General features: G+C 44.0%; 1 protein-coding gene across 2 annotated transcripts in view; it reads left to right on the forward strand.

Moving 5' to 3' along the window:
* Positions 1-22,557, forward strand: part of NAB1 (NGFI-A binding protein 1) — a 58,812-nt gene extending 36,255 nt beyond the window's left edge. For both annotated transcript variants that reach the window (XM_084816254.1, XM_084816261.1), the window contains exons 5-8: positions 11,094-11,210; positions 16,796-16,937; positions 17,965-18,114; positions 19,494-22,557. In XM_084816254.1, the coding sequence (XP_084672380.1) occupies positions 11,094-11,210; positions 16,796-16,937; positions 17,965-18,114; positions 19,494-19,585 (501 nt within the window). In that variant the 3' untranslated portion in view covers positions 19,586-22,557. The remainder of the gene's footprint in view (positions 1-11,093; positions 11,211-16,795; positions 16,938-17,964; positions 18,115-19,493) is intronic.
* The last annotated feature ends 2,201 nt before the right edge of the window (positions 22,558-24,758 follow it).

Consider the following 24,758-nt stretch of genomic DNA (forward strand, 5'->3'; position numbering starts at 1 on the left):
GAAAGGGTCCTTAGGGCTGAAGGATTTGATTTCTCACCTCTCTTTTATTCCCCACCCAACAGTCAAGATCACACAGATACTCATTACCCCTGTACACAAACACAATCCCATATTTTCAGTCACCGAGGGCACAATACTATGCATGTTTAGCCAGAAAAAGTCCTACAACTCCAGTATTCCCCAGCTGGGGAATGCTGGGAGCTGTAGGGCTTTTTTCTGGCTTAACATGCTAGGATTGCACCCTGATTCATTTTAGAAACTCACTTTATCCATAAGCACCACCCTTCTGCCACTTTTTTAAAACAACCCTAATGGTGAGCGCAGCAGAGCGATAAGGGGAGAAGAGTGATAAGGGGTCAGTCATCCCATCCTATCAATGCCAACTTGTCCACTCATCCCCACAGGCAGGAACCTTTCCCAGGCAACCATGCAGGAAGCATGGTTAAACTGGAAGGGGATCCACCTCTCTTGTCTTTGAGATAGGCAAGTTAATCAGAAATGCATATGTGCCATTATTGCTAAACTGTATTAAGTGACAGAACAGCCCTCAAGTCCTTATTCCAGCAGCTCAGGCTGGGAGATCCAGGCAAGTTTCTCTCTCTGTCACAGGAGGGAACCCGCCATGTCATTTATTTTTAAAAGGGTGTCAGGTCAGCCAAGCTTTTTTGGATAAAAGCCAGCCTTTCATCTGGAAACTCTTCATCCCGATTTGGTAGGTGAGACTGCAGTTAGGGTTGGGGCGGGGGGCGTTGAAGGGAGGAAGACTTTTCTACATGCTCAGAGATGCAATAAAGGGATTTCTGTTTTCCTTGCAGCTTCCCACGAACTATGCTCAGCTTTGTCCCTGAAAAAACAAGTGCTTGAGCTCAGCTGTGTCTCAGAATGATCTCCAGAGGGTCGCCTTCCTGGGCCTTGTCCCGGCCATTTCCTCTCTCTTATCATATCTTCCCCCCTTTTCTTCCTTCCACTCTTGACTTCCTCTCCCTCTTCCCTACTTTCACCCCTTTCATGCTCTTTTCTGTCTTTCCTCTTTCCCTCTTTCTTTCCTTCTCGCCCTTTCCCTTCATGTTCTTCCCTTTCTCCATCCCCAGCTTTACCCTAAATGCCTGAGGACAGGCCAAGCCAGGCCCTGCTTTAACCTTGCCACCGCTGCCCTGCTGTGGTGGATGTATTTTTCCTTTCCCTCTTGCTCCATCACCATACCTGCCAGGCCATCCCAACAGTCCTGGGCCATCCCCCCTGCCACCGAGAGTGGGCTGGCGCGATGAGGGTGTGCGCCTGTGGATGCTGTCTGAGGGGACCAGACAGGAGAAAAAGGAGGGTGGAGAGGAACCTCTCACCTTGTGCAGCCCGCCCTCCAACCCTCTTCCAGGCTCTGCGGCAGCTACTGCTCCCATCACGTCCGCCTCCTCCTTTTCCTGCTTGGTCCTTACCTGCCCAAGCGCTGGCCATTGCTGCTCCTGCACCGCTGTCGCCACCCAGTTGCCCACCTGGGGGAGCGGCGCAGGGCAGGAGCTGCTAGGGCTGGTGCCACTGCTGGAGCCAGCGGTGGGAAGCAGACATGGAACAAAAGCAGCACTGAGGTGAGCGGGGGGCCATGGCGGTGGCAGCTGGTAGAAAGCTTTCCCCTGGAGATTTCCTCCCCTGCTCTCCTGCCCAGAGACACAGGGCGAGGCCCAGAGGCCTGGCAGCCCTATTGGGAAGCAGGGAGGATCTGGAAGGAAGGCCATGAGAATCAGAGCAGTGTGGGGTGGGTGGGGCAGTGGGGGTGTGGGGAGACGGCCAAGGATCGATACCGCATAGAGAATGGCAGGGAGCCAGCAGAGACAGGAGATGGCAGAAGATGCCCCTCTCACGAAGCCGGCCAATTGGAGGGAGGCAGGTGATGCAGCCATGGCGCAACAGCGGATATGGTTTCTACTGTGAAGGAAGCTGGGATACTGCCCAGCCAGGCGGGAGGACTACAGAGGGAGGAGGGGTGGGATTGAGGGAAATAAGCTATGCACAGTAGTTTATTTGTCCAGCTGTGTGACGTGCACAGTGGACTGTTTTTCAAAGTAAGCTACTGTGAATAGCTTATAAACCACCATGGCTTAAAGTGACATGCGAACGCGCCCATAGTTTTGACTAGTAATGCAGATTGCAGGCTGAAGTGGGTAGGCTTTCAGCTTCACCATAACGTTTACTCTGTTGGGGGAGTTAGATACACGTTTCAGCAAGGCGGTAGTTATTTTGCTTTGGTGCTGGACTCCCATTGCCACATGCATTTCCAGTTACACTAGTATTTTAGGAAATTGCCTATTTTGGATGCAGAATGTCCTTTTGTGCAATTTGGTTTGTTTGTTTTTGTAAGCCACCCTGGGAACCTTCTGATAGGCAGAGTATAAATTCTTTAAACAAATGGGTTTTTTTTTCTTAAAGGAAGACATGATTTTAATTTGAATAGTTTGTTGAGAGTGGATTTTTTCCTCCATTGGACTAAAAACAGAATGGCAGGGTGAAGAAAAAAACTCAAAGTTCAACTTCATATTTCTATAAAGGCCAGTGAGAGTTTTGCAAGGGTATTTTGAAAGTTCTGTAGCTTTTTAATACTTACATTAAGGGAAATAATTGTTGTGATGTGTGTAGTCTCATGAATCTTTTCCAGTACTACATTGTACTAAAAGAGTTAGGTTACAAAATACCAAACACCTATCTATTCCAAGTAACCATGTATTTAAAATAAAATATCTAGGGGTCCAATACTGCCATATATTGCAGTTTTCTAAAAGTCATGAATATGTTTCCAGTATTCCTTGTTTGCATTTGCTATGGTAACATATCAAATTCTGACAGTTCCACAAGTATATTGTCCCAATTTACATTTGTTGGATGCATTTTGAGGTACTGGTGCTGTTCAGCAGCTTACAATTATTTCTGCAAGTTGAAATAGATCCAAATAGATGCACTTCTCAGTTATTCAGGCTCCTAGTGGCTGTCAGCTGGCCATATCTGCTAATTCAAATGTACTTCTCTCCCCCTCTGTAATTCCTGTGCCAATCTCCAGGAGGAAATTGAGTGTTCTTAATACTCAGAAATTCGGAATAAATTGACTTTATATATAGATACTCTTCCCATGGTAATCTTTTTGGAGCTAAACTTTGCAAAGGGCCATAAGGATTAAGTGGCCAAGCATTTGCTTTGTGTGTGGATTTAATCCTTGTCAAATCTAATGAAGAGGGTCTCGGAAAAACCTTTGCCTGACAGCTCAGAGAGCCTCTGCCAATCAATGATCTAATGCAGTATGAGGCAGCTTCTTATGATTGTTGATGGGAACATCAGTGGGTATATCCCAGAATATTCATTCATTCATTCATAGAACAAAGAGAACACACTTCACCTCCATTATACACTTGTGCACCTGCACACTCTCAGATGTGCCTCCACGCTCGCTCTCAGGCGCCCACTTAAGTGTGTGTATGAGTATGAGTGCATGCATGAAAGTATATGTGTGTATATAATGGAGGTGAAGTGTGGTGTGTCTTGAGGGTGTTGGAATTGTGGGGCTGTGTCTTGAGGGAGGTTCTTGAAAGGAAAATGGGAATTGCCTTGTGTTTTGGGTCGGTCCTGTAGAGTAAAACGGTGAGCTATTTGGGAGAGAGGGATCATGAGAAGGTCTGTGTACTGAGGAGAGTGTGGAGGGGAAAATGAGAAAATGGCGTTAACAGTGTCTTGAAAAAGAGCTATGGAAAATAGGGTCATTGGTGTGTGTGTGTTGGGGGGGGTAATGTCCTGTGAGTAATGAGGAAGGAAAACATTTTGTGGTTGTTCCGGTGATTTTCTTGTCCTGTTTTTGTATACTGCCCTGCATGGTGTGGTAAAATGGTGTGTGTGTATGTGAAAGCAAGAGATTTGTACTTTTCCTGTATATACTTCTAGGTTTGTACTTTGCTTATGCTCAGAAATCAATGGCTTGTTAAAGGCCTTGAGTCTGATTTACCTCAGCCAGGTGGAAGATCTCTATTGATCCCTACCCACTCCCATGCCACAATCATGGACCAATTGTATTGTTAAGCAGTTGCCTCTTTGTGGGAAAGCATGTAATAAACTGGCTGAAACCAGAGAGTCTTTGTGTAATGTAATCTTCAGAAATTCAAAGGAGAGTTGGGGGGAAATGTAGTTGAAACAAGGAGGGGCTGGTAAATGGGTATGTATACCCAGGGCCTGCCTTCTATGAGAGAAGAATAAATAGGGAACAAATAGGAGAGGAGGAAACCTTCAAAATGTGGAATTGTTCATGGAATGTTACAGGGGATCCATACGATGTCATCATCGTCTTGTACTCCTCCTGTGCTTTCCCCCCCAATTCTCCTGTCTTTTCTGATTACACGGAAAATTGGTTAACTTTAAGGAATACTTGCACAACTGTATTATACCTGCATGGTGAACTATAAGCAAACCATCATTATGTCATTCCTGCATTGATATTTTAATTTCAAATGAAACTCTTCTGCTTTCCGCCTGGGAACAGCGCAACATGAGAGGAAAATCCTTGTGGGTTGGTGTTACATTATATATGTGTCATTTCAGGGTGCTTCCAGAGGGACATAGCTCCTAACACTACCAGTCAAAAGGGCATTGTGCAGCTGTTCTATGTTTGTGGGGGGGGGGGAATGGAAGACGTTGTCTGGAACCCCCCCCCCCTCAATTCTATAAATGAGGTAGGACGATTGTATAATAAAAACCTACTCTGGAAGTACTGTCATTAAAAGGAATAAAGAATGCAGCAGCATTTTGAGGTGAGCTGGACTCAGCTGTGCATACCCACTAAGGAATAAAGAAGTGGGAAGAGGAAATTTCTGTTGGCGGTTAGGGGGAAAGAAGGTGGAAGGAAGGGACAAAAAAAGCAGCTGTTGCTGCATCCCGTTTTGCTCCACCCACACGTGTGGAAGGGAGATGGTGCAATAATAAAAAAGAGAATAACTAGATGTGTTCTGCAGTATGGAAGGCACATTGCAATTTCACTTTTTCTTTTAAAGGAAAAACAACAACCTGCACCCACAAGAAGGCACCAGTATAATAGAACTTTTATCCATCTTTGTTTGCTACCTACAAATCTTGTCCCTGCCCTGGGTAAACAGGGGGAAAGAGCATGTGGGGTGAGCTGTATAATAGGCCAAGAGAGGCCCAGAAGCTATTAGCTTCAGAAAGTGACCTTTGAGGGTCTTCATCTGCCTTCTTAGTCCTGGTGGCAGCAGTAGTTGAAACAAAAATGTTTTTGTTAAGAACAAAACATTGAGGTCTGGTAACTTAGGAGACCTCTGCCTGTCTGGTTCTGTTTTTGTAAACAGGTCTAGGAATATATATCCCATTCTCTGGCACACGTGTTTTTAAAATGTTTTAAGGTCTGAAAGTGCCTAAAGCATGAGTAAATGACTATAGGTAAAACCTTGGATCCTTAGCCTTAATTATTGAGCTATTGCTTCCTTACTTTAACAGTTTGTTTACTTAGGAAAAGAGTGGCAGGAACCCAGATTGTCACTAGTTGATTTCCCTGCTCCACCACATCAGCCCTCTACCCTTCCACATCAGTGGGTGTAAAACACTGCCATTTTGATCTTTTCAGGCATTTAACACCTCTTTTTCACAGATGGAAATGATTGCCTTAGGCATAATGTGAAATGATTTTTCAGTATAATAAGAGGAGGGTGGGGGCTTTTCATGTCAGACTTGAGGTGCCTGAGCAGAACTGTGTGGGCAAACCTACCGACCGCCCAGTTCCAGCCAGCCTCTGCAGGAGCAATGAGTTTTGCATATGCAATACAAAAGCGGGGTGGTGGGAGGGAATCACAGATTGCATCCAATTACCTGTGAAAGCCTTTTGCTTCCCCCATGTGACCTCCCCCTTTTGTTGATGGAGTGGGTGGGTTTAACTGTGGGAGGAAAGCATACAGGGAGAGGAGGGGGTGGAAATCCAGTAAAATGACAAGCTATGGGAGTAGAGTGGGTGGGAGAAGGAATGCGGTGAACTAGTGTTGGACCCAGATTTGGGAGTAATTATTAATGCGCCACTGTGAGGTCCCTGAACACATTTCAAACCAAAAGAAAAACAACAACAACCCAGTAATGTTACAGACAAAAGTGGTCACACTCCCCCTAAGCAGCTGCTTTGTTCCATGGAGGGGTTGACTGTAGACTTGGTGTGAGTGTCTCCCTTTTTTGTCGCCTCCGAGCCAGTGCCACCAAGACTGCACGAAGCTGCGGGCTGTTGTGGTAGAGGCTGTGAGAAAGCTGAACGAGTCATTGGTGGTTTCGTGAGGCGTCTAACTCTCGTCGTTACGAACTTGCAGAGGAGCTGCGTGTAAAGAGGTTTCCTTCCCAAATATAGTGCTGACAGCCAAGAGGAAGACGCGTGTGAGCGCGTGGGTGCGTTTTGGGGGTGGGGAACTTTGTGGTCTCGCCCTCCTGTGGACTAGCAGTACAAAGGTATCATGAAAATGAATGGCAGCCCTAACAGAGGTGGAGGGAAGCCGAATGCAGAGTGCAGATCTTGAAAGGCTCAGTGGGAGTAAGAGCCGTACAGCGGAAATGGAAGGAGTGGGGGGAAAGGGCTCAGCGTTAATGTCAGCGCTAGGTAGGGTAGGGGAAAGGGAGAAAAGGAAAAAGAGGGTATATGCTCGCCCACACCACTGCCAAGCAGGGTTGAAAAGAGAGAGTGTGGGATTTCTTTCTCCCCCTGAAGATCAAAGGAACAGAAGCAATGCAATCTGGTGTTCGTGTAGGAGCAGTGTTGGTGCAGGGGAAGAAAAGCGCCTGTGGGACTGGGAACATCTGCTCTAAGAAAGCGCTTTAAGAACAGCCAAGTCAGAGAGAAGCACAGTGTGTGTGTGTGTATGTGTTTTCACAGCAACGGGGCAAAAGGAACGGGGCAAAAGGAACGTTTTGTTAGCAAACGCTCTATGCCCCCTGCTACCCGCTGTGGTGTAGCGGTTAGAGTGGTGGACTGGGACTAGGGAAAGCCGAGTTCTTGTCCCCCACTCTGCCATGAAGCTCACTTGGTGACTTTGGGCCAGTCACTGACTCTCAGCCAAACCTTCCTTGCAAGGTTGTCGTGAGGATAAAATGGAGGAGGAGAATCATGTATGCTGCCTTGGGCTTCTGTAAAATTAAACAAATCCTTGTCATATTATACCTTTTTATTTCAATTAGCATCACAGGAACAAGTTGGCAAGGGGTGGTGTATGTGCACTCCCTCCCCCCGCCCCCGGATAAGGTGAAGGCAGGTTTAATGGTTGCTACTCATAGTTAAACCTGCAGCAGTTGTATTCCTGGGTGATAAGCCAAGGTGTTTGCTTCATGGCTGTAAGATAGCATAGACCCAGGGGGAAGGAACACACAACCAAGGTTCCACCTATGACATTCCACAACTTTAGCCCCTGTCAGTGTAGGCTTCCATGTCATTCTACCGTTGCAGGCTTCGTGAGGGCTGGAGGCCAGAGGGAACTTTATATTGGTTGGATTGTTATTTTGGGCTGCATTAATAGAAGTATAGCTTCCAAATCACTTGAAGTACTAGTTCCCCTCTACTCAGCACTGGTATGACCTCATCTTGAGTACTGTGTCCAGTTCTGGGCGCAACACTTTAAGAAGGATGCAGACACTGGAGAGGGTTCAGAGGAGGGCAACGAAGATGATCAAGGGACTGGAAACAAAGCCCTACGAAGAGAGACTGAAAGAACTGGGCATGTTTAGCCTTGAGAAGAGAAGACTGAGGGGAGATATGATAGCGCTCTTCAAGTACTTGAAAGGTTGTCACAGAGAGGAAGGCCAGGATCTCTTCTCGATCATGCCAGAGTGCAGGACATGGAATAATGGGCTCAAGTTACAGGAAGCCAGATTCCGGCTGAACATCAGGAAAAATTTCCTGACTGTTAGAGCAATTCGACAATGGAACCAATTACCTAGATAGGTGGTGGGCTCTCCCACACTGGAGGCATTCAAGATGAGGATGGACAGCCACCTTCTAGGGATGCTCTGACTTGGATTCCTGCATTGAGCAGGGGGTTGGACTCGATGGCCTTGTAGGCCCCTTCCAACCCTACTATTCTATGATTCTAGATGTGGCTTGCAGGATGCTCCTACTGGATCACTTTTCCATCGTGGTTTGTTTGACTCTAGCAGTTTGGCACTTGCTTTTTTTGCTTTCATAAGTAGCTGCTGCTTGGACAATATAGTGGAGCAGCACCTGCTGGGGCGAAAGAATTGCAGAGCCTCTTTAGGACTGACAAACCAAGGTAGTGAAGATGGATGACTGCCTGAAAAGGTTTATGTTGAAAGGTGGGCTTTTGTGTATCCTACATTCTAGAGAGATACACGTATAATTGTGGTTTTTTTAAGGCTCTGAAAAATCTCACTCGAATTCCTTTCTAATGCATCTTCCATTGGCAGAGGCATCACCCGCTACTTTATCAGAAAAACCTGATAATGGGCTTTGGGGGCAAAGTTCAGCTGCAGGTAATTTAGAGTCAAACTAGAAACTTTTAATCAAGGAAATGGCTGGTTAGTTCAGATAAACATGCAAAATGTAGTCCCCACCACTTGGCTCTCAACACTTTAGGGTTGCTAGGTCACAGTGCTACATTTAATAGTAGAATCTGAAATTCACTGACAGCAGAATCTAGCAGAATTCCCCTTCCGTGCTGCTCTTAAAGTTACAGCAACCCTGCCGGAGTTTAGTTCTAGCAACACTCTGCCTCTTTTCTTCCCAGCCCCCCCCCCTTAGCCCCCCTTCCCCTTTTCAGTGTATGTAGTTCCTGTCAATAGCACACATAGCCTCTTCTGAACCTAGGCCCTGGTACAAAGGTTTTGCCTCATCCTCCTTTATCCGTGGCTCCTCCTTTCTTCAATGCTGTTTCCACCGCCCTGGTTTCTTCAAGTCTCTTTCCCATTTATGTCTCTTGGCCTGTCTCCCTCCTCTTCCATATAACCTAATCCTTTCCCCACCTTAAGTACTGGGGCTCCTTCACATGAGGGTTTTGTTGTGCACTCATGGTGGGTCACTCACGGAAGTATGCAGGTCCTTTCCATGATGACGTGGAAAGGGCACATCCAGCAGTTTTTGAACTTTATCCCGCTTTTTCAGAGATCAAAGATAATGCACTATTTAAATGTAAATCCGCTTTACTGAACATATGTAATTGTGCAGTTCTGCTATAACCACAGCCTGGGAAGAAAAAGCCATTGGACTGGAGCACTGGGCTGAAGCCCTTCTCCCACTACTCTCCCCCAGTATTTCTGCCTGTTGACCTGGACTGGGAGAAGAGTTTTCTTGGACAGTCTAGGAGAGGTTCAAAGCAAGTTTGGAGCTGGCAGGGGAGGAAGAAGATGGTGACCCCCCTATGTAAACAACTGATAGCAACGAAGCCCCATGCCACTTTGCATAGAGAGAGAGATACTTGGATCCATCGGGAGACCCACTGATTTGTGGCTCACTCGCATTGTCTCTACCCTGAGGCTGCAGAGAACTTGCAGCCCATGTCAGCCCATGTAAGGAGGTGATCTTTAATCCCACATAGAAACCGGAAGCAGAAGCCCGGTAAATTGCAGCATAAAAAGCCTAGTGTGGTGAAGCCTTTAGTTTCCTGTCTCTTCTGCCATCTTTCTCAAATCTCCTGTCTTTCCCTCAGGTTCCATTCCCTCAGTGCATTGCCTAGCCTGCATCCTTTCTTTAAGTTACTTTGAATCCAGGCTCTCTTCCCATTAGGCTCCCTACCTCTTGTGATTTCTTCCCAGTAGTATAGACCTACTCCTTTCCATAGGGGTTTTAATCCCATCCAAACTGACTTATTTTCCTTCCCTCGCAAAATGTGGAGTGCACGTAACCCAATGGCTTTGTATCCATCTGGAAACATTCTGTATCTGAATACCATCTCTACCTATTGTTGTCAGCAGCTTCACCACAAGCGGCTCAATACTACATAGCTACCTTGGGTGATGCAATCAGCATAGCTGCACTTCAGACTCACTTTTGATTTTAATTTGAAGAGGCAGATAAATGCAAACACATTATAGCTGTGTGAGGGCCTATTGTTGCAAAAGTCCTTCTTTAGGCTCAGGAGGTCATATCAGTTTAATTTTATTTTGGTTATTTCTCCCACTTTTTCATCTTCCTTGCTATGTTCAGCCCCTCTTTTTCCTGTGTTGTATAGCACACACCTTATCTATATTTGTATCCCAGCCTACCTCCCAAGGAGCATAAGACAACATACCTGGGGATTATCCTATATGATTTTACCTTTGCAACAATCTTCAGACATTGGCCAGGAGGAGAGACCCTGTGACTCATAATCGAGTGAGCTTCATGACAGGGTGGGCATTTGAACTACTACTACACCATATTGGCTCTCCTGAAAATAGTTGATATTATGTGAAACTCCTTTGTAGGCTGACGGTGCATATCTAAATTGAGGCTTCTTAAATTTATATTATAATAATCAGGATTTTCCATACAGCTGTACTATTTTCCTGTAGCAAATATGGACATCATAAGTGAGAGACGGCCCAAGTATAATTATTTCTGTCCAGTTTGCTTTCCATGACAAGCCACCTTTTGGAGTGCATTAGCCCTTAGAAATGGCTCTTTGGTGATGTTTGTTTGCCAATCAAGGAATGAAATTGTGATTTGTTGTCCCTGTGGTGTTCTGCACTGTGACCTTTGATTCTGTTGTACTTTCTGGTGTTTCCACCACAGAATAAAAGCACAATATGTGTTTCTGAAAACTGTTCAGTGATAAGGATTTGTACTTGCCTACATCACGTCAATCCTAATGCCTTAACTTGCAAAAGGCAAACCTTATGAATTTTCAACATTGAAATTTATACTAAGAATATAATGGTTAAGCTAGAACCACCTGCATATGCAACTTTTTTCTCTGAAAAAACCCCTACACTTGCTGTACAACTGCTTAATTTCAGAACCCAGTCTGTTAAAGAACTATCCCCCCGCCCATTAGCCATGGTGAGGATTTAAGGCTTGAAAAAAATATTTTCAGTCTTACAAATTTAAAAATCCTGATAGAGTAATAGCTCCTTTTCTCCCTCTTGTTTGTTCACAGGATGGCTTTCCTGATTTCCAAGAAGCAGTCCAGAGTTTTTATCAGCAGGATTCAGTCAAAATACAACAGGCGTTGTCAAAAGGGAAATGTGAAGACCTGGCTGCCCTTGCTTTACAGGTAAGCCACAAGTTAGAAAAGTAGACTTTCTCCTATTAGCGCTTCTTCTTGGACAGCCATTCTTCTTTCTTTACAGAACATTCCATCCTGGTCCTGTAGTTTAAGAGATCTTTGTGACTTGACTGTGATGGTATCAGTTTTAATGTAGGTGTGTGAGACATGAGATGATGATAAGGATGATTTTAAAGGGGACTGCAGCTTTCTCTTCACTCATAGGAGACAAATGGAGACTTTAACTGTGAGGGAAAAAATACCATCCAGTGACTGGAGCAAGGGGGATATTTCACTGTTGGCTGTCTGTTGTTGCATTACATTCGGAGAGTAAGGAGGAAAGAAAACAGCAGGCATTGGGGTTGTGTATTTTCTAATATACAGCAAGTCAAGTTTCTGTTTTTTAAATCACTGAGCCAATACAGAGTTTGGCAATTCATTGTTACTGAGTAAATGATGAATGTGAAGTACAGTTTAGGTTGCATGTAAATAACACTGAAGTTTGAATATCAGCTTCATTAAAAGTCAGACTTGGACTTGGTACATTTTGTTTTGAAACAGTTTGTGGCCATAGTTTTGGTTTTTTTAATTGCATCCGGGCCTTCAAAAACTACTCAATTAACATTTTATTTCACATTTACTGCCTTTTCGCATGTCCTGCTCTCTCCCCGCCCCCCTTGCTTGCCGTGATGAATGTTGCATTGCTCCTCTCTAGCTCTGACCTGGAGAAGAAGGCCGAGACTTGTCATTTAGGTGCGTGGGAGACAAGATACTGAGAGCACCTCTGCACAACCATTCTGTGGCCTTCTTCCCCCTCTGCAGCTGAAGGGAAAGACTTGAGTTTGATTAGGTAATAGATACCTTAGTTTCTCAATGCCAAAACAAGCCCTTGTTCCCCCTCCCCCAGATCCAAGCTTTTGAGCTGGAGTGGGAGAGGGCATTTGCTTTCCCCTGCAGTTGGGTTGGGCTTTGGAATCTCTCACACTTGGATGTGCCTGACCTTGTTTGGAGGCACGGTGCAAGGTCAGGGTCCAGCAGTCTAGTCCTTTGCATATCTACTCAGACAGAAGCCCACTATGTTCAATGGGGCTTACTCCCAGGTAAGGATACATGGCAATCCTATGCACACTTACCTTCGAGTAAGCCCATTTAATACAGTGGCGCTTTATGTCTGAGTAGACATGCATAGAATTGAATTGAAGGGGAGGCGAAGAATTTTGCCTTGGCTACCAAAACTGCTGGAAATGAGCCTGCAGCAGCCTCTTTACTATATTGAATCCAGGCTGACTTTGTGACCTTTAAAAGAGCAGATAGTCTTTCATAATAACCTGTGAACATATGAAGCTGTCCTTTATGGAGCTAGATGATTGGTCCACCTAGCACAGCATTGTCTGTTTTGACCAGTGGCAGCTCTCCAAGGGTCTCAGGCCAGAGGTCTTTCTCAGCCCTGCTACCCCAGAGCTTTGGAGCCAGTTCAGATGTAACTATCTTTAGCCTAGTCAGCCATGATTTATTAGTCCGAGAAAGGGTGTTGTGGCCATACCCTTCCTCTTCCCTTTGCTCAAGCTCTGGAATTGAAGACGTCTGAGGTTTATGAAACTATAGGTTCTCATTGCATCTGAACCAGGAAACCGTAATCTCAGCCTTAAAGTCAGATACTCTTCAATTCTGGCATGAGAGCTACGGGTAGAGGGAATGCGCGGGGTGAGATCATTCTTTCACTGTTAAGATGACCTCGTATATGCAGAGCGTGTGCTCTACTGGGCACTGACTTATGGCGCCTCCCTTGTCAGGTGGTGCAAGGTTTTAAATGGCATGTGTAAAACTGGAGCCAGGGCTGTCCTTCAGATGTTGGCACATAGGCATTACGTGCATCCCAAACTAAATAAATTTGATTTGTTAGGTGCTCCGTGACCCCCTTTAGGGCTGAACAGTGGGATGTAAACATGTGAAATAAATAAATAGACTACATGTCCTCAGAAAAGGTATAATTTTGGAATATGTATTTTGTGCAGAACAACCATGGCAAATGTTTCTTGCTGCCTGCAATTTGGGAGGTCATCTTGACCTCATGTGGGTGTTCCCTCTTAGGCAATGTTGTTGCAGCTTTACCTCCATGCAGTGTAGGCGGTTAGGGATCTTAAATTTGAGAGAGGAGATGGATGCTCATCCAGTAGAACAAATAAGCTCTGTGGAAGTTCACTTTACAGCATGTGTTTAAAACTCTTCCATTGCTGCCCTTACTAGTCCTGTGTTCTGCCTTTTGTCAGTATGCTATGTAAAGTGGGCAGAATCTTGGAAAAATGAAGATGGATACACAAGTTGGCATGGGATAATAATACAGTAATAGTATTTATATAATGCATTTTAAGTTTTCAGATATTTAAGTGCAGGGCTCTTGTAAATCCTTACAGCAGCTCTGTAAAGCAGGCCTATATATCCTTATGTATAGTACTGCTTCTGAAACATTGCTGAGAGGGATGAATTCAACCTTTTCTCACAGGTGCAACTATGGGGGTTATTTCACACATTATTCAAGACAAAAGTAGGCCAAATTACAGGGTCAGCCAATCCTGACTTCCTGACAAGTATACCCATATTATATAGGGATTTGCAAACATGTTTGTTGCTTTCATCGTTTACAGTTTTAGGTGCACACTTAAAATACCTTGTGTGAAAAGATCTATATTTAATTCTGTACACAGGGCTGAGCAGCAAAAAAAATCAGTGTTGGTACCTAGGAATGAGAAAGGTTTTGTTTCAGCGTAAGGCTGGCACCTAAATATTTGGTGCTTAGATGGTCCTCAGGAACTAGAAAAAATTCCCTAACCCCTGTTTGTTTTCTAGCAGGTCTTCTTCAAATACATATGCCTCATTTAAACAGGCAAAAATTGGTCTTTCTCCCACTTTTCTTTCCCAAGTGATGATCTGTCACAGTAATTAAAAATACCACATTCAGAACCACATTCAGAGTTTAAAATTCTCTTGGCACTGATAATTTATACTGTCCCCTAGCAGGTTGCTATGCTGTTTTAATTATCTTTTTCTTTTGTAGTGTACAAGACCTTGTTCAGTTTTCTAGGCAAATTTTGCTCAGTATTATTTCCCACAAATATACTGTCAACCTACACTTTTCAGAATAGCAGATTGTTGGGAGGGGTTTTTTTGTTTTTCTTTAAACCTTGGATAGTGTTATTTCCAAAAATAAAGCTTGAGTGAAATCTTGGCATAATTTTTCTAGGGTGGGGGGGAAGCAGATGTTCTTGTCGCTCTTGTGTGTATGTACATATATTTCAAAGGGTTTTAATTCAGACAAAACTCTGTTGCTTTAGGAATAATATAGACTGTACCATTAATGTGTAGTAAGTTCCCCGCCCGCCCCGCTGCCACCATTTAATAACCGCTGTATTGGTGCATGATGGGTTTTTATTGTATTGATGGGTTTTTCATTTTGAATGAAATACGAGTATTTAGCATAATCCTGCTTTATTTGGGCTGGATTCGTGCCACTTGAAAGGATATTTGATCATTTGTAAAGTCATTCTGAGAATATACTTGTGTAAGTCAATGAAGTTTAAAAACCAGACTCTAAACAGGTAATTCTGTTGTGCTTTAGGATTGACACAAGGGCCAGCCAATTAATGCTATACATCGCACTGCTGTAAATGGGGGTTGTGGCTTCATAACTGACAAAAGCACCACTCAGTCAGTGCTGTGCGAATGCTACCAAAAACGGATTCTCCCTGAGCCCAATCTGAATGAAAAGGCAATACATGTGTGTAAACAATGGCGAGTACACTTCCGAAGCAGGCTCTCTGTTTGAAGCTACGCATTTATTTGGATTAGGAGTGATAATCCAGCATGTGATAATCCAAAGAACACACCCCTTTTTAAAAATTACGATTTTTTTGGTTTTGTTCTTACTTTATATCAATGCAGCAAACACAGCCATAACAACACAAAGGCAAGCTAAAGTAGAACAGAAGGCTGCTAGAGGCAGGGAGGGGAAGGGGTCCGGGACTGGGATGCACACTTAATTTGATTTTGTCTACTGGGCAGGGTGGTCTGAAAAGTGGTGGTCTGAAAATGTGGGATTTTGCATCTACTGTATTCCCATGACATGGTCCTGCTGAGGTTTAGACTTATGACAGCCTTTTCCCTCCATAAGCGTTGGATAATCTATTAAAATGGTCCACACTCAGAGATAATGGATTCTGATGGATTCCAGAGGGCTCTGTGAGATATTTCAGCTAACACTCCTGCTGAAACCCTGGTCGCTCTCGAATGCAGAGATGACTTGGGCAGTTGACACAATCACTCCCAGCTGCTCTCTCCTGCTGAACACAGCCCCTTCAGCTCTTTGGTATACATCTGAGCCGAGGGCAGTGAAGCACCTGGGAGATGGCTAGAACAAAAGTGGAGAAAAGTCTTGAGACAGGTCTGACTGAGCACAAGTAAGAGCCTACTCATTTCGCTTACTCTGCAGTGGTGATGGCAAAGCAGCAATTTTTCTCCACCAACATGGTGGAGTCTCCTCACAAGGTTGTCCAGTGAAGCCTTTCTAAGTGGTTCAGGGTCTTTTGCAATCTGACCCAGAAGGAGGTGCCATAGAACTCTCTGTATCATGTGATATGTTTGAGGAAAAAATAGTTACTATCTGGATACCACAATTCATGTGGATCAATCAGCAGGGGTATCCAAGGCACCGTCTGGCCCTATTTTGTTGGATAACTTTCAGTATTTAGGATCTTCAGATGGCATAAAATATGGCAGCAGGATTGGTAACTGGGGCTGGGCATTACTAACACATTACACCAGCATTTTGTCATCTTCACTGGCCCACACCCCGTTTCTGGAGTCCCAACTCAAAGTGCTGGTTTTGACCTTCACGGTCCTTCATGGCTCATGACCCAAAAGACCACCTCTTTCTTCATGTACCTACCTAGACTTTGAGATAGTCACCTGAGGTCCTTTTTCAGGTACTCCTACCAGGTGGGATTCTGTGAGCGGCTATGAGTGAAAGAGGCTTTTCAGTATTGGCAGTCTGGTTGTTGAATGCCCTTCCCAAGAAGGGTTGCTTGGCACCTGCATTAACGTCCTGTTGGTGTCAGGCAAAATACCTTACTTATTTTCCCGGGCCTTTTAAATCTTGCTGTAGCTTTTAAATCAGTTTTAGTTCTTATGTTTTATTCTCTGCTCTTTTTTATTGTAATGTGGAGTTTGTTCTAATGCTGGCATCACATTTTATCGCGTTACTCTTTTTCTTGTTCGTAACTTGTTTTTTACTTTTTAAGTGGCTCTGATTATTTTTGTTCTAGGGCAGCCTATAAAAATTGAAAATAAATAAATGTTTATTGCATCTAGAAATTTTATCTTTTTCTAATGCCATATGTTTACATTTATCAAGACAATCTGAGAATAGTTAAAAATGCCCATTCTTAATTTTTGCTGACTCCCTGATTTCTCTTTTGTTTGGAGATCACCAGTAGAGTTTTCATCTGCACTGTTATTTGTCAGTCTCCTCCCTCTATGGTTTTGTCTTCGGTAGTTTGTAATATGCCTAGTGGCTAAATATTTGTTTGCTTTAATTTCAGCCTGAAAGGATGATGGCCAAGCAGATGGAGTTTCTTTGCAACCAAGCTGGTTTGGAGAGACGCCTTTCCACAGGTCTTTACAGGCAAAGCTCAGAAGAACACAGTCCCAATGGCTTGACGTCGGATCATGGTGATGGCCAAGGTACTGTAGTTTCCAGGCATGTATTTGCCATCACACATCCGTTCTGCACTTGTTACTATTTGTGAAGCTGATGCAGTAGTGGCCCTTGCTAAACCATAATAACATGACGTTTGTTGTGGCAACGGATTTCTTAGAGGGAGAATATCACAGGGACAAAAAAGAAGTGGTTTGTAGCCCATGTAGGTACAGCACTGTGAGACGTTTTCTGAAAGTAGAATGTGGTCTGATTTAAAAGGTACATGAGCGGTGTGGGAGCTGCCTCTCCTGTGGTTGTTTTCACTTTGCTAGGGTAAGTCTCTCTCTCCCCCCGCCCTTGTCTCTCTCTCCCCATGTCTGTCTGTCTCTCTCCCCGTCTCTCTCTCCCTCCATCTCCACCCATATGATTCAGGTGGTTTGCTGGTTTCAAACTATGCCCACAATGGCTGTTGGATCAAGTGGCCATCACAAGTGTGGCTTGAAACTAATCAAGCCACGCACACCACAGTGGTGAAGGCCTTATACAGTATCCTTAGGAACGTGGGAGCAAACGGAGGAGCAGTGCTTTCTGTGCCTTTGAGATACTGTTTAAGGCAACAGTCCTATGGCGACTAGACACAGTCTAGAGGGCCATAGGATTTTTCGGTTTCTGGGAACTGCACTCCCTTTCCCTTGTAATGGCGCATTTCTCTCTGCGCCAGCTATGTCTCCGTGCTCAGAGACAGAGTGTGGAGACGGGGAAAAGGGGGCAGTCCTGGGGTGGGGAGGGGAGGAGACTATGGAAGCTGGATTGCACAGTTTCCTATGCACCATGCAGCCTCCCCCTCACCCCCCGCTCCAAAGCTCCCCAGCTAGTCAGGCAAAATTGCTTCTGTGCTCTGGCTGCCCTGCATTGGATAGTCATCAAACGCTGAGTTCGGAGGCTGACAACATAGGATTGTGCCCTAAATCGGGCCTGCCTCCTTTGCACATACAGGGATTATGACTCTGTTTTAACATGAACGTGGGTTATACAACTGAATGAATATCTCTGTGGTAATATATCTTTTAGGTGAAAGGCCCTTAAATCTACGCATGTCAGGTCTACCAAATAGGCACATACCACACATTTCGTTAGATGGAGAGCCTCATGTAGTGAAGCCCCTCTGCAGTGACTTGAGCCGACTATATGCCAGTGCTGAGGCAAAGTCGCAACCTTCAGGTAAGGATGTTTCCTTCATGTGATAGCTATGAATGATGCTGTGAAAGTTCTGTTGGAGAGAAGCCCACAAAAGGTAGCTGTGCATGTGTGACACTAGATCGGCAGCCCAGTGGAGGTGCATGCCATGTGTGAGAAGTATCCTGTCTGTAGGTTTCCCATGGGCAGCTGGTTGGCCACTGTGTGAACGGAATGCTAGACTAGATGGACCTTGGTCTGATCCAGCACAGCTCATCTTATGTTCTTATCCATATCATGCAGCCAATCCACAGGACTGGGGCTTCTATACATAACTACTGTGATTGTAGAAAAGCATCTCAAACCTTTAAATCGGGGATTGGGCAACCTATGGCCAGAAGTTTTGGCCTACAGCTCCCATCAGCTCTAGCTAGCATAGCCAATGCTAAGGGCAAATGGGAGTTGTAGGCCAAAACTTCTGGAGGGCCACAAATTGTCCACCTCTGCCTTAAATCTAAGGACTTTTTGTGTAATAAATTGCAGGCAAACCTTTTATGTGAATTTAGTAATGTGTGTGCCTGAGTACCTGGTTGGTTACTACAACTTCACATCTCATGAGGCAGCCTTGTTAAATCATTCTGTATATGTGTTTTGCTAATCTACAGGAATTGTTCAGCAGCATATGCAGTTACATCCCCACATCTGCAAAAAACAATTTCAACAAATGGAAATAAATCCATTAGCGCACCAACCCTGCCTCTTTCAGGTCCTTTGTTCTACTATAGCCTATGTGGATGTGATCAAATAACATTTGACTGTGAAAAGCCTGATGTAGCAGGCTGAATGGCTCTTAATGGGAGAGCACAAGAGTTCTACTTTTGAGGACTGAGTTTTTGTGATTTGGTTCAAACGATGTCTTCAAGTTCGCTGATGGAAGGTACAGTTGGACCTGTTGCACAAGGATTAGTGCTGAGAAACTATAATACCTGCGGCCTGGCTTATACCTTGTGCAAAGTGAGGCAACCTAAGATTCTTACAGTTGCAAGGGTCTGCAGTTGTTACCTTAAAATTTAAATCACACTAATCATTTTAAAGGGCTGAGTTTTGCCTCTTGGTCTTCAACAGGCTGGAAATCTTGGCTTGTGAAATACAGTGTCCCCATTACCAATTGTGTGCCATAGCCCTCATGACTGCAGAGTATGTGCAAGCAAAACAGTTGTTTAGCTGTGGCCCTCTGTCTTTATGATGCACACCCACCTTATTGGTGATCCAGATGCCTGCTCTGTCTCCTGTATAATATTCCCAGTATAGTGGTGCTATGTGAAGGATCCCATAGGCTGTCCATTGGCTATAATTGGTGGTAAAGAAGTCTGTCATTTTTGGCTCCATATGTTCCTAAAAATAATTTGTATTTTCTGTTGCAGAAGGCCTTGGTATCTTAAAAGATTTCCCTCATTCAGCTTTCAGTAGCCTCGAAAGGAAGGTTATAAAGACAGAGCCAGAAGATACAAGATAGCCATGTTGCTCTTGAAAATGGTATTTTATTGAAGAAGAAAGCTTCGAACGAGAAACAAAACCAGCCTTAATAACCAATGTTGCCTCATTGAAATAAGCGATTTCATAGCCAAAGCCTAAGAACTGGGACAGTCGTATTGGGGAAGTGACCTACAAAAAATCCTGTTGGAAAATAAAACTGTAATGAGAAGTGGGTTATGAAAAAGTGGCTTCATAATATGGGAAAGGTTCACAAACTAATACTGTGTACCCTTGTTATTTAAGAATGTATTATGTATTTGTATAACTTAAAAGTAAAGGAAAAACCGTAGGTGTCAGAATGTGTGTCAAGTCCAGTAGATGTGGCTGCCATTATTTTTACTTGAAATTTCAACATCTACTTTAAACGTAGATATGATAGTTATGAGTCTGTTTAAAAAAAAATCCTTAGTTTGGGGCAAGGGGACAGAACAAAGTGTGGGGGGTAGGGTGGGAAACCAAGTGTAACTCACTTTAACAGCAGGTTTGCCATGTTTATTTTTTAGAAGAAAAAATAAGCAATTACATGAAATGTTATAAGGATATAGCATTTGAATGAGCTGACTGTATTATAATAGGCATTTTAATGCTTACTGATGTAACGTCGTTCTCAAAGATTTCATAAACATATATCTATAATGTATTTATTTACATTGTAATGTCTGCTATTTAGGGATTGGTGGGAGAAAAAGAAACACATTATTGTTTCATACTATATATACACTCTGAACAGGAAAAATAAATCTCTACATCATAAGGAACTTGATTCAGTAGACATTCTGATTAAGCCTGCCAGAGCAGTCTCTGCTGAAATGCTGACGACATTTTGGAACTTTCCTTAGAATCTTCTTACATTTTTTAAGTCAGAATGCATCAGATATCAGAAGAGGTGGAAAAGCAGTGCAAGCAATTTATATGTTCTAGAACAACCAATAAAATGACATTGAAAAGAGAAATGGGAGGATGAATATGGTACTGGTAGATATGTAGGGAGCAGCAGCGTTACCATTCAACTTGACTTCACTCATATACCATATACGGCATTCAGTATACTGATACATTTCCTTTTGTATGTATGAACAACTGTACTCATCATTTTATGGAGGGTTTCTTTTGTGTGGATGATTGATTCTTAAGGGTGCCCCATTTTGTCTGTAATATAATGACTGGCTTGCAAGAGACATTTTGGTATTTACCTTTAGGATATTTCACGGTGGTGTCTGCATGTTATGCATAATAGCATTGTGAGATGTGGGTTTGCCTAAGAGTCCCCCCTCCTCAGCATTACTTCGGATTGTTTGGTTGCATTGCTGAAGTTAAACAGGGTTTCAGCACCTTAATTCAACCTTCCCCAACCCAGTGCTATCCAGATGTGTGGGAGTACAACTCCCATTGAACTCCAGCCAGCGGGGGGGGGGGGGAGGATTGCTCTTCATATCTGAAGATTTTGCTCTGTGTGGTAGTGAGTACTGAGTCATTCCATACACCATATTGAAAATGTCAGTGCAGCGTGAAGTAACATGTTCACCACATCAGCCTGGGTTTATTGTAAAAGGTGTTGAATAACTGTATCACTTGATTTGTGGAGCAAAGCTTTATAGTAGAAATACCAGTGCGTATGTTTTTAATATTATGGGGAAAAATGTAAAGAAAAGAGGAAAAATCTTGTTTGTTTAAGTGCATTGATGAAGAAATTGTGTTCAAAGGAGTAGAATCTGCAGCTTAGTGCAGCAAAGCAAAGTGATGAATGTTTAGTTCAAATGGCTCATTTTATTGTTTTGTGAACTACTAACAGGAGCGTGATTCCTTTTCCCAAAGGTTGCAAGCAGCACTGCTTGATATCTGAGTGGTTTCACAAGTTAGGACAGTAGTTGCAGGACACATCGCTATCCATAGGACATAGCATCTTGTTTTATAAAGGCCAATGTAATGTAGTGTAAATTTTAAATCTGTAGTACAGATCTATTTTTTTATTTTCAGTTGTAAATGACCTGACTCGGCTATGTTGTAAGTACTGAGGTACTTGATTTTTTTTACAGTCCAGCAAACCATTTCAGCCCATATAAGGAGGCTTTTTATTATATTTTTAACTTTTCCTGTAGTTTGCAGGATGTCTTACACAACCTTTTTTTTTTTCTGTCAAAGTAGGCTGAAGCAGCTAAAGACGCTCTTAAATCTCTTGCCTGCTAGATGTACACCATTGTAGAAATGAGAGTGGATTCAAACTTGCAGAAGGACACATAGTACAGAGTACACATAGTACACATATGTACACATAGTACAGTGCTCCACTCAAGCGTACCTCCACCTCAGAAAGCACACACAGGATTGTTCAAAAGTGCCCCTCCCTCAAAATCTCCCTGCAGGTGAAAAGCTCGCCTCTCAGGTATAAGTCTACTCTAGCCTTGTAGCCTGGACTGCTCCCCAGTGTATTTATCTTTATATAGGCAATGAGATTTTGATGTGAAGATACATGCAAAGCCCCCACCCATCTTTTTCCTTCACCTGCCACGCACAGCTATGTTGCGCTTTATCACACCCCCTTCTGTATATCTGAATGGGCACTAAATCAGCCTTCCCCAGCCTGTCACCTTCCTGGTATGTTGGACTACAGTGCCCATCAGCCCCAGTCAGTATGACCAATGCTGAGAGGTGATGGGTGCTGTAGTCCAATGTATGCAGAATGTCGGAGAAGGTTGCTCTACATCATGGCTTTTCAAAAAAACAGATCTTGCTTAACTTGAAGTCACTAGGCAGGCTTCTTCTAGGATGCTAATAATTGAGAGAATTACTGATGGTTGGCAATATGTTCAAATGTCTTGTTTACCGCTTTTGGGGAGGTGGTATTAGGGAAGCCTGGCTGTTAGCTACAGCAGGGTTATTTTGACCAAAGTGTGGTACTCGTTTGTCTGCGTTTGTGTGCCTTGTTGGTTACAAAATAAAAGTCACCTTGGCAAAAAAAAACCAAACTTGTTTTACTTTAAAATAAAAAAGAGGAAAAAGAGAACTTATTATTTGACAGGTGTTATAGAATGTAGAGACTTGTCACTAAGCAAGGCTAGCTTCATTTCATCTAGTAGTCTTGTTTTGAATGCCACTTTATGGGGACTGGTCAGATTTGGGGCTCACATTGAAAAATGAGTCATTGATCATGACCATTGGTCATGGGTTCCCATATCAGAAACCACATATTTTCCCCAATATCCTCTGCCCTGTGTTATTTCTGAAAAGGGAATGATTTCCTAATGGCACTAGCTCAACGAAGATAAGGGAGAAAAGCTTTTAACTTGATCCTATAAAGCTTTAGATTTGTAGATTAGACTCAGATTTGCACACCGAAATAGAACTGGCAGAAATGCTTATATGTCATATATGTACTGAATATTTTCACCTGTCTAAACAAAGCTGTTTGAAGAAGGTGTTTATATATGAAAAAATAACATCTATGCAAAATTCAAATTACTAGGTAAAGCAGTCTTTATTGTTACCTTCAGAACTGTGTTTGCAAACACTAAGCAAGAAGTAATCTGTAGTTATGCTCTCTGTCCTTTTCGCTGGTCTCCTTGCAAGGAAGTGTGGGATGTTAAGGCAGAAGGGAACTCCGCTGAATTGTCCAATCTGGAAATGAGCATTTAGGGGGTTCCTTTACAAAGCCCTAAGTCCCTGTTGTGCGAGCAGTGGGCACTAACAGAATGAGCAGGAGTGCAGCAGCATTATAGGTTCTTTGTGGTCTCTTGACTCGCACATATGAATTATGCACCTGCGCAGAACAATCAGAGCTGAACAGAGGTTACGCGGGAGCCCCGACCACCTCCTTTGCGCATACTCCGGCTGTGGCTTCTGCTCACCACTCGGTTCCTTTTTGTCCACGGCAGCAACTAGCAACATTTGGAACATTCGCCGCCTCCTGGCATTACATAAATAAATTGCTCTCGTCCCCCCGGGACACTGAGCAGAGTTTGCTTTCTTTCTCTTCCCTGTTTTCTTGGAGTTCTTTTCTCCTTTTACATTACAATGATCCTTTGGGGCACGTGGCCTCCAAGGCCTTCTTTTAAAAGTGTGCCTGCTGCAGCGGGAAAGTGCCCTTAACTGATGTATACTCCTGCTGTCTTTTCTACCTCAGAAAGGCACAGGGGGTGGATTCCTGCACCCACTGCCAGGCCTTTACTGAACAGGCCAGAAGGAACACAAAGGCGTGTCTTCATGCCCTCCTGTGGGGAACAAGCCCTCAAGGCAGTGGGTACAGCCACACAAAATTGGCCTCTGCACACCGTCCTCCATCTTTAAGAAGCCAGCACTGTCTCTCAACTTATCGCAGCACCCCCATCCATGTAAAGCGCTGCAGGGCAATTGTCCCCATTATTGGGAGTATTGGGCCTTATGCCACCACTGGCCTCTGCCGCAACTTCAGAGCAATTGGCAGCCAAAAGCGAAACCAAGCCCTCGATGTCGATGGTCAAGATCAGTCAGGGCAAGCCAATCAAGTCCCAAAACAAATGTCTTGCCAATCCCCAGGCTCTGGGACCAAAGAAGAAGAAAAAGACCACCCACAGAATTGAGTCGGATGACAAACCAATGACTATGCCTGCTCTAAGGCAAATGCCCTCGGTACCGACAGTCTCACAATCTACATTCTGACCACCAACCCCAGTTCTGGAAAAGCTGCGACTCCTACAGGGCTATGACTCCCCTGACAATGTTCAACGTATTAGGTCAATATCAGAGGGTGAGTCCAGGGAATTGTTCCAGCTTGCTCCTTGGGGCCATTCCCCATATAGGATCAGATCCCCTAGATACTGAGAAACCTCCCCAACTTCCTTGGTTTCTTGAGGAAGTTTTTTCTGGCATTGCAATGATATGACTTGGGATGGCCATAGACTCTCTTACTCCACCAGATCTCCTCCTTACTATTATGAGGACCAGTCTCCACCATGACAACACCACTCCTCCTCCTGGCAGTATGGTGATTACAGGTACAAAAACACTCATTGTGACCACCCCTGCCATGACTGCTCTCGCTCCCCTCATTACATGGAATGATCGCAGGCACCTTCTAACTGTGTACCACCAACCCACATGCTATCCACACTGTCTTGACACGCAGCTACTGCAAACTGCTATAGTACCCAGATTTACTGACCTATCACTCGCTCCCC

The sequence above is a fragment of the Heloderma suspectum genome, chromosome 1 (assembly GCF_057233095.1).
Source record: "Heloderma suspectum isolate Gila_16-S chromosome 1, 16-S_ref, whole genome shotgun sequence".
Taxonomy (NCBI): domain Eukaryota; kingdom Metazoa; phylum Chordata; class Lepidosauria; order Squamata; family Helodermatidae; genus Heloderma; species Heloderma suspectum.